The 9,817-nt window shown below is 43.5% G+C and overlaps 2 protein-coding genes across 2 annotated transcripts in view; one reads left to right on the plus strand and one right to left on the minus strand.

The window, feature by feature from the left end:
* The first annotated feature begins 426 nt into the window (after positions 1–426).
* On the plus strand, positions 427–2,758 carry LOC133477080 (uncharacterized). Its single transcript, XM_061771428.1, has 6 exons — positions 427–618; positions 693–838; positions 927–988; positions 1,096–1,209; positions 1,455–1,553; positions 2,523–2,758. The coding sequence occupies exons 1-6, from the start codon at positions 511–513 to the stop codon at positions 2,675–2,677; spliced, it is 684 nt and encodes a 227-aa protein (XP_061627412.1). The 5' UTR covers positions 427–510; the 3' UTR covers positions 2,678–2,758.
* A 576-nt stretch (positions 2,759–3,334) lies between these two features.
* The window catches only part of LOC133477081 (cysteine-rich hydrophobic domain-containing protein 2), a 7,705-nt gene continuing 1,222 nt past the window's right edge, over positions 3,335–9,817 (minus strand). Inside the window, exons 2-6 of the mRNA XM_061771429.1 lie at positions 9,548–9,602; positions 9,296–9,451; positions 9,153–9,209; positions 8,339–8,398; positions 3,335–6,832 (exon numbers count right to left, since the gene is read on the minus strand). Coding sequence (XP_061627413.1) covers positions 6,782–6,832; positions 8,339–8,398; positions 9,153–9,209; positions 9,296–9,451; positions 9,548–9,602 — 379 coding nt within the window. The 3' untranslated portion in view covers positions 3,335–6,781. The remainder of the gene's footprint in view (positions 6,833–8,338; positions 8,399–9,152; positions 9,210–9,295; positions 9,452–9,547; positions 9,603–9,817) is intronic.

Below are 9,817 nucleotides of genomic sequence, written 5' to 3' on the forward strand. Positions count from 1 at the left end.
CGCATGTTTTTGGGATGTGGGAGGAAACCGGAGTGGCCGGCAAAAACCCACGCAGGCACGGGGAGAACATGCAAACTCCACACAGGCGGGACCAGGGATTGAACCCCGGTCCTCAGAACTGTGAGGCGGCTGTGCTAACCAGTCGCCCATCGTGCCGACTTGAGTAGGATGTATTTTATTTAAATGTTTCATGTTTTTGTGATGTCATGAATTAAATATTGATTCTGAACTGCTCCAGATGAGGTATGCGGCGAGTTGCATGCTGTTATATCGTTTTGCTTTTATTGATGATGTAATACCGTGTGGTGTTAAGAGGTGTAAATCCCCACTGAAGGCCCGGGCGCCAACGCTTGGGCCCACCATTGCCTAAACCTTCCCCTACATCTCAAAATATGTTCCAAAACGTGTAAACAAATGCTTGAACTTTGATACGTGCGCTCGATCGAGCTGGGAGCAGTCGGAGTCATCGTTCCGGCCAGAGCGGGTCCGAGATCTTCACGTAGGTGGACGATGTTCTTCTTAATCCTCGCCGCCGCGCTTCTGCCCGCGGGCCTCTCGGCTCCCGTGGCCGACTGCGACACGTTGACCCGGCGGGTGCAAATCCGAGGACTTGACCAGGTCAGATGCTCCCCTTGTCGAGTCCGCGCGTGTGATACATTGTGTGCAAGTGACGCTTCGGCCGTGTGCTGCAGTTCTTGGGCGTGTGGACGTATGCGGCAGAAAGTACCAACATGCCAGGATCCAAAATCCTCACCAAGACCTTTGTGGACAACGTGTGGGGGAAGATCTACCCGGCCAATGAGAGCGACTCCTTCTTTGTGTTTCAAGTTCAAAAAATGTATGGCTGGTGTTGGGGTTTACATTGTGAATAACCTACATAGACGCTCAGTGTGTTTTATTATGAACTATTGTATTTTTTTGAAAAGGTTTGGCCGCTGCTACAGTGTCACTTCTAAGTTGACCTTGGTCAACAACACTCTCCACATGGGTGAGCTGTCAACATTCACGTCCATGCTGCCCCTCCTGCTCCTTTTTGGGGACTTTGCGCTCACAAAAAGTGCAAACAAACATTTGTCTTTTGTGTGTTTGTATTAGAGCATCCCATTTCCGCTACTGAGGTTCTCATTACGACCAGCTGCCCGGACTGCATCCTTCTTCTGTCCAATTACACCCTTGGAGAAAGCGTGTACAGGGGCATACAGCTTCTGAGTAAGACTTGGAACAGCGTCTCTTGCTGGATGCTTCGCTTACCTCAGGCCCACCGATTCCAAATTTGAGTCCCAATTTCACAGATGTAACAGCCAATCCAAAATTTGCGTGCTTTCACAAAGGAAAAAAAAAGTTTCTGGGTTTTAGGCATTAGCGAGAGCGGCCACCACTTACACCATACTGTATTAATATTGTTTTCCAATAACAATCATGATGAAAGTCGACCTTTTGCTTGTGTTTATCAGCCAGGAGAGCCAAGGTGACAACTGCTGAGATGGACGAGTTTAAGAGGCAGGTGGCATGTCTGGACTTACCTTCGCCCGCTATCCTGGACGCAGACAAAGGTGAGGACATTTGACTTTGCCATGAATATCATCAGACGGCCTTTCGCGAGGCCGCATCCCCCAAACACAGACTGTCCAATCACAGTGCGGCACACAACTGCCGTTCAATACTTTCCTGAGTCTTTCATTGAGTGACGCATTTCAGGACTTATATGTTTTTGCCCGTTAAAATGGAATTACAGTCGACCGCCATTCATTGCGGGGGATTCGATCCAGATGCACCCGCGATAAGTGATAGCCCCCCCCCACACATTAAACACATCTAAGCTTATTAAAACACTTTTTTAACACACTTCTTAGCACCAGTTCTCCAAATAGCGTGCTTGCTTTAGGCTGTTAGTCGACGTTTATGGCAAATTGACCCATACAACAAAAGAGGAAAAAAAAAGAGAATCTAGAGAATATATTTAAACACCGAAATGTTCAACCAAAACATTAAATTTCATCTGTCAAAAGTCCGCTGGCTTATTGCTACCATGTAGTGTGAAACACCATAGACAGGCTAACAGAAATTAGCATAGATATTACAGTAACTGCAAACCTTTAACAAACTGTTACTTATACAGAGACGGACGGAGCAGCAACACATAAACAGCATAGGACAGTCCTCACAGGCATATACGATATTCTCTCTGCGATGTGGTAACGACGACTATTAGGGCCTGCTGGAGCTTAACTGGGGACCTTCTCTGCCTCTTAATCGCACTGTATCTTTTCCGGTAGCCTTAGTGCTGCCCAGCATCTTGCGGGGTAACGTTGTACTCCACTGAAGCCGCACAACTTTAAATTTGGACTTGCCTGTATACCGTAAAAAGTTAAAAACCCCATAAAAACCGGTTGCGCGATGTAGCGAGGGCACGAGCGACGAACCGCCATGTAGCAGGGGAACACTGTTCGCTTTCAATCTGCTACTACTGTAGGTTTTAAATCACATTCCATTCTATTCATTTGTACTTTTTTTTTTGCCAGGTTTTTGTTCAGATGGATCAGCTTCAAAAGACACCGAGACCACTGATCTGACCTCCATGCTCAGTCAAGCCGACCCGGAGTACATGAAAGCTTTGGACAATCTGCTCAGCAGTCAAGGCGGAATAAAAACAATTCTGCAATTTATTGCCAGCTAAAAAAACAAAACTAAACTTCTTGTTTAATATGAAGAGGTCGCGTTGACCTAGACTGAGTTGTCAATAAAAATGATAACAGGTTGGGGTATTCAAACTATTGTATTCACCAACAACAGGATTTATGTGGCGAAAGATTCGTGTTCATATTGATTAATAGCCACTTTGATTTATTTACATTTATTAGCTGCCATCCGCCAAAAGAAGCAACGATTGCCTCATAGTTCCTTCGAAGGACAATAAGATCCTGCACAAAAACAGATTTCAATAAATCTTACATTAAACATCATAAATTATCATCTATACCCCACAGTAAAATGTCACCTCAGAACTGAGGTAAAAAGAAAACTTGCAAAATTACCTTTAATGCGTATTACTTTCACATTACTATTATTATTATTATTATTTGTGCTTGTTGTTTGCCGTGTAGAACTGCACACCTTCATACACATGAGAGCTGTTGTTAATATTTTGACCACTTTTTTTTTTTTTTTTTTTTTTTTTAGCAACGTGAGAGGAACCTTGTCATCTTTGCAAAAGCAAAATTGTTCACCTTCTGTATTGGATCTCATAAGATTGTCAAAGTTAGTTTACCCAATGAAATCTCAGCTCAGCTCAAGCTCACAAATCAAACTCGGATACAGAGGACGATGTCCGTAGTCTGTTTCCCCGGTAATTTATTAACGTACACACACCTGCATGTAAGTCATGTACTGGATACATTTCCTCCCCAAAACAAACACAGAAAATCATCGGAAAAGTCTGCACAGCTTTCAGAATCAGTCTGAGATGAACACAGAACGTTTGCATACTGCACCGTTATGCGTCCGTGCTGCACAAATATCTGCAAATAATTTACGACCTCAAGCCTTTCTTGATAGAAAACAAAAACACGACAGGCCAATATAGCGTTAAGTCACGACCCAGTAACCTCAAATGATTCAGCACCTGGCCACATTTGGAGTTGGAAGCAAATTTTGTTTCTTCAGCTGGAAGTGAAAGTGTCACTGGAAATCATTTTTTTTACATTTAGCTGATTAATACTGTACATTCAGCATATCCATTAGTTTAAACGTACAGTATACTGATTAGAATGCTAGATGATGAGTCAAACAGGAGATTCAGGGGTCAGATGCGGCCAGCCGTTTCATTTTAGTAGGCCCTCTAAAGCAATAACGTGTGTCCGTCCACTTCACCTTTCTTACTAAACTGCAAATTGTCTTTACTTTTAATAACATTGAAATATTCCACAGCGTTTTTTTTTTCCTCATCACCGAACCGCTTATTCAAATAAGTTGAACATCCATCCATCCATTTTCTGAGCCGCTTCTCCTCACTAGGGTCGCGGGCGTGCTGGAGCCTATCCCAGCTGTCATCGGGCAGGAGGCGGGGTACACCCTGAACTGGTTGCCAGCCAATCGCAGGGCACATCGAAACAAACAACCATTCGCACTCACAGTCATGCCTACGGGCAATTTAGAGTCTCCAATTAATGCATGTTTTTGGGATGTGGGAGGAAACCGGAGTGCCCGGAGAAAACCCACGCAGGCACGGGGAGAACATGCAAACTCCACACAGGCGGGGACGGGGATTGAACCCCGCACCTCAGAACTGTGAGGCTGACGCTCTAACCAGTCGGCCACCGTGCCGCCATAAGTTGAACAATAGTTGAACAAAGTTTTCACGGTCAGTTATCCATCTATTGTGTACTGTATATGCAATAATACGAGCCGGCTGGTCTCAGTCAGAATGGCCGTCTGAGGGAAGTCATAAATCGCAATGTGGCCCGCCACAGAAGTTTGATCAACAGCCCTGTCTGTAGATTGTGTTAGAATATACCAGGATCTTTTAGAATGATGCCACAATATTGCATTTCCTCTGGAATGTCAGCACTTTGCATTAAAACAAAAAACAAAAATTAAAAATAAATAAGTAAAAAAAAGAGCACATTTTCCAACAATATGAATGACGACGACTTATGGGGTTGTGCCACTTTCTTGCATCGTTTCCAGCTAAACGCAACGCAAAATATGCCCGGGCTGGGAATCTTGAACGTGCGCTACATATAAAACAACGCAAAGCGGTTGCATGTGTTTACTTCCTTCATTAAAGTGGAATAGCTGGAAGGGGAAGGCTGGGGCTAATACTGTATCAAACAGAGATTCAAGCATTGTGGGACAACTATAGAAAATACCCTGTCTGTGCTACATGTTTATTGATGATCGATGATAATCCCCTGAGTGTGACCCACATCCACACGCTGCTTACTTCCACAGAGGGATGGGCATCATTGACCAATTGATTGTTAGGAAGCCTGTCCGTCGTGTGGAATGAATTGTTGTTGAATCGCGTCTCGAGCGACACTAACTGACTGCAGCCGCGGGGGGCGCTCTTGAGTCGGTCCCGACTAGTTTGCGGCGTAAAGATTCACAAAGGTTGGGAGTTGAGCTACTTGGCGACAACACCTGCGGCCAGCTCAAAACTTTGGAACTTTCAGAAAAAGAGCTGAAAAAAAATAAAATAAAAGTTATTTTTCTCCATCGTCAAGAAAATGTAGTCAAATGCCCATCCCTAGTTACAAATCTTGTAAAAAGCTAATCTTGATTCACTAGCAGTGCCTTGTCACAGAATCTGTTTAAGCAGAACGTATTAATAAGCACTTGAATGGTAACAGTGATGACCTTTAATGGGGGACATTTCCAAAGGTCATGAAAAACAATGAGAGGTAAGCTCACGACAGCTTCGGGAATCTACGCTAATTGCGTTGGAAACTCCAAATGAAAACAAGTTCAGCGACTTTTAGTCATTGGCCAGTGCAAGAAACGGTCCGATTTCCTCATCTGGGCCACACTCGCAGCTGTAAACCTCCCTGGGCGCTGTGAAGGATCACATTCACATCCATAGTGTTCTTTTACAGGTCACACACGACTACGAACGAAAAGCACTGGAAGCTCCGAAGTTCAAAGGTTGTACGATTTAGAGTTCAATGCGATTCCCCCCCCCCCAAAAGTTAATCATTCTTCAACTTCAAATTTTGAGAGACTTGAGCTAGTGTCGGAAGGATTAACACCACACGTGTTTTGCTTTTTATGCAAGACATATGGAAAGCTGTTTGAGCAATTATTCGCGATCCTTGAAGGTCCACGTACGAGTATGCGCTCTGTCCTCACTCAATTCGGAAGCTCGACGTCAAAGATACCGAGTAACGGCTCAAACGGCTTTCCATCCAGACACGCACCGCTTGTTCATTCCAGAAAGATATAACCACCACCAATAGGTGGCAGTATCACTGTGCAAACACTCTCATTACATCTCTTTTGGTCCATCACAGATAATCAAAATAGTGAGTAGTTTATACTTATATGACAGTTAAATGTTTTAAATCCTTGGAGGTTTTAGACAACTAAAAAAAAAATCAAAAAACTGTTCGACTTTGAAGGTCCCACGCTCACACGTCGTCACACACACTGACAAATGAAAAGAACCAAAAAAGGAATAAGATGCCTTTGGCAAAAGAGGAATTTGAACAAAACAAAAGGCTGCCTGCCATTCAGAAAAATAATGCATAATCTGTAATGTGATGTCACACACAGTTTTTTCACACCGTTGCTTTCACCAAAATGGTTAGGGGGGGGGGGGAGTCATCTCTTCATCACTAGTGGCCTCCCTTGCATGTTGCCATGGTAACTTAGGGCAGGGCATTTTTTGTCCCACAGTGTGAAGCGTGCGATCGTCTCCGAGTTCAGGCGACGCACAGCGAAGCGAAGCGAGCCAACGTGACGCTTTCAAAAGCACCGGGCTGGATGTGGTGGCTCGGCGGCGGCCCGGCGTCTGACGGCGCTCCTGTCACCGTCTTCACACTGCGCTCCAATCTGGAAACCCGCGAGTGTTCAGAGAGTTCCGTTTCCAGCGCTAGTCCTAAAATCCACGGCGCCGCCTGCCCGATCCGCATCACATGGGAGCTCGCCGGCTCGCCTGAGTTCACTCATTAGGATGCTGGGCTTGTAAACCAAAAGGAGGAGAAGTCGTCCAAAAAGAAAAAAAGAGGGCCGATGTCGCCCTGTAAACAAAAATCTCAAACGGCGACAATTGTGAAGATGCGATCGGCTAGTCGGGTCTGAAGATAGGGATCTTCGGCAGGAATTCTATTAGGATTACCTGACGGTGACGAGAGAAAGAGACATTTTGAGGCACATTTTATTTTTTGCAACACTGCACAGTCTCAATGTTTGCGTGAGACTTACAAAAAATTTCAAACATAAATTACTGATCAATAAAAAGCATATTCAGTGGCCAACTGCACTCAAGTCGTCAAATGTGCAATTCCACCCAGCGTTCTGGGAAAAAAAGTTGCCCAAAACTATATTTTACATATTTTGCTCTTTCCTAAAAAGGAGCAAAGAACATAAACCTGAATGTAACACACAATCCACCTGTGTTTTGTGCCGATTCTGCCAATTCGCCCAACCGAGCACATCAAACGCCAGACAATCTTACGTCTTATAAGACTAAAACTATAAGATTGTCCTTAGGTCTGACGTGTGTTAAGTGCGGATTCGTCCCAATTTTTGGGTCCAAAACAGTTTGGGCCGACAAACTTAAATAATGAACAATAATCAAAGAAGCATCCAAGACGGACAAAAGCGGGAACGAATGAAAATGAAAACAAAAGACGTCTCACCCGATCCCATTTTACGGAGAAAAGTGGGTACCCCACACGGCAAGAAGTACTTTCCAAAGCAAGTCTTTTTTTGAGAACGTCGCCATTTAACAAGGCTCTCGGCTCCAGCAACCTTCGGAAGTGTTTTTTCTTCGTCTTTATTTTATTTTTTTTAGATCACGTTTGTTCACGCGAGATTTCTAGATGGGCGGTGGAACAGAATCTTCACAAAAACAAACGATTTCAACTCTGTGTGGGCTCTGGAGCAGATTAAAAGTCTTTTAAGAGTGTACCAGGCCCGAGACTACATTATGTTTTGTTACACGTTATTGAAGAAAATGAGTATTTTATTGTTTTTACATGTTATTAAGACAGCGGTGCCTTGAGATACAAGTTGAATTAATTCGTTGACCAACAGCTGCATCTCAAATAATCTTTCGCTATTCAAATGAATGCAAATTCCATTCATCCATTACAGCCTCTCCAAAAAGCAACCTAAAATGTTGCCAAATGTATTTTAATGAGAAAAGTAGCACTCTAGAGTGTTCTCTACTCTATAAAAACATAAATGAACAACATAATTAAATAAGATGCGAAAAGAATCAAAGACTTTTTGTCAGGCTTTTTCATTCAATTCAATCCACATTGTGCTGGCCTTTCTTGTGCACGCACCTTTGCCACTTGGGGGCAGTATAAAGGCCAATTCATATTTCACACCGATGATAATGAAGACGATAGAGAAAATGAACGGAAGGAAAATATTTTTACATTTGACAAAGTTCCATTTTTATATATTTTCAATATGACAAGTTCAAGTTGAACAATGTTAAAATGTTACTTAAAAATTGTCTGCGCGGTTGAGTTTTTTTTTTTTTTTAAATTGTATTTTTAAATTGGAATGTGTTTGACCTTCAAGGTTCCGCTGCATCTTTAAATGAAAATACACTTTTTTTTTTTTTGGTAGACACATGCTTTGCCAAGTAGCAACAACACACATTACTTACATATTCCATCATGTTGTTGGATTCACACTTTCTTTTGTTCAGTCGCCAATGCAAACACAGCTGCAAATAGATCATACAAAATTACATACAATATACAAGTGCAGACCTCCAATAAAGTCGGATATTTGTCGATTCCTCTTTCCTATCTTAGCAGCTCGTATTTTGCTGGAACAAGGAAGAAACAGCAAAGCTCTGTAAATCTGCTTTGCTGTTAACGTTTGTCAAAAGGTGAGGATGATGATGATCTACCCCTGCCCTGTAGGGGGCGGTAATGCAACCTACAATGTCGTTGCCAACTGCCAAACAAATAAGGAGAGGAAGCTGAGTCAGCAGAAGAAATGTGGCAGCACGGCGGGGACCCTGCATACTCGCGTTTCGGCACCCACCGATTCACCTATTGACAGTTGTTTTCCAAATGTTTTTTCAATTTAAAAAAAACAAAAAAATTTCAATAGTTTTCTTTTTTTGACCCCGCGCCTTGTGAGTGTTTTCATTTTGCATTTGACTATATGTCTCAGTCAATGAACGGCTAAAAATGTAACAGCCACTGTTGCACTAGTTTTTTTTTGCACCACTTCACCAGAATGGCTAATTTCAAAGCTTGCTTGTAAAACAGAGCAAACAAAGAGGGAGGGAGGGATGGATGGATGGATCACGTAAGAGCAACAAATCCCTGCCGGCCAATCGGCAGACATTAGCGTGTCGGCCGCCATCCTTACGCAAGGCCTCAATTAAACACCAGCTACTCTCTGCAGTTGAGTACGAGGTAAAGAAAAAAAAAAAGAAAACAAGCAGGGGTATCAACTTCACACACCTTGTGGTAGAGTCTGCTGTTCTCCCACTCTAGAAGTTTCTCTATAGATCTTCTTGTCTGGAAGATGACAGTGAAAAATGTACGCCTGTGAGACCAGTGTGACGTTTGCGTGCCAATCGTGCGTGCGTGCGCGCATGCGTTACCCGCTTGCTGAGGCAAATCACAGGCCACAAACTGAAGCCGAGCGTGCAACAGCAGCACAGGCAGCCGCACAGCAGCCAGCGCACGTTGACCGGCAGCGTCTTCTTCAGACAGCCGTTCACACGGTTGATGCTCGCTTTGAATTCCTCGGGTGCCACCTGGCGCGGCGAAGAGTGAAGGCATTCGTATCGATTATGTGACACCGGTGGAAAGGAGAACGCTGATCAAACGGCGCCTTTTATGTTGCCACTCACCTTTCCCGTAAGCGCTGACGGAAATTCTGATTCAAATTTGTTGCTGAGTCCAAACCTGTGGAATTAAAAGGAACGTTACAATACTGTATGAAAAACCAACAGCCATTACAGAACAATCATTAAAATATACGTGGGAATGCTTTAAAGTCAAACAATTTGTTTTTTCAATTTTGTTGTGGTAAAAATAGGTTCCAAATTCAGACAAAAGTGTGACTTGTGAACAATCATGCATGACATCAAAATACTGCGCAACACCTCAGTTCAGTGAGC

The sequence above is a fragment of the Phyllopteryx taeniolatus genome, chromosome 4 (assembly GCF_024500385.1).
Source record: "Phyllopteryx taeniolatus isolate TA_2022b chromosome 4, UOR_Ptae_1.2, whole genome shotgun sequence".
NCBI classification, from domain to species: Eukaryota; Metazoa; Chordata; class Actinopteri; order Syngnathiformes; family Syngnathidae; genus Phyllopteryx; species Phyllopteryx taeniolatus.

What these genes read in the sequence shown, in the direction of transcription:
- LOC133477080 (XM_061771428.1), top strand. Translation starts at nt 511, where the DNA reads ATGTTCTTCTTAATCCTCGCCGCCGCGCTTCTGCCCGCGGGCCTCTCG. An exon ending in GTGTTTCAAGTTCAAAAAAT is followed by an intron (nt 839 to 926) that starts GTATGGCTGGTG and finishes TTTTTTGAAAAG; the next exon opens with GTTTGGCCGCTGCTACAGTG. An exon ending in TATCCTGGACGCAGACAAAG is followed by an intron (nt 1,554 to 2,522) that starts GTGAGGACATTT and finishes TTTTTTTGCCAG; the next exon opens with GTTTTTGTTCAGATGGATCA.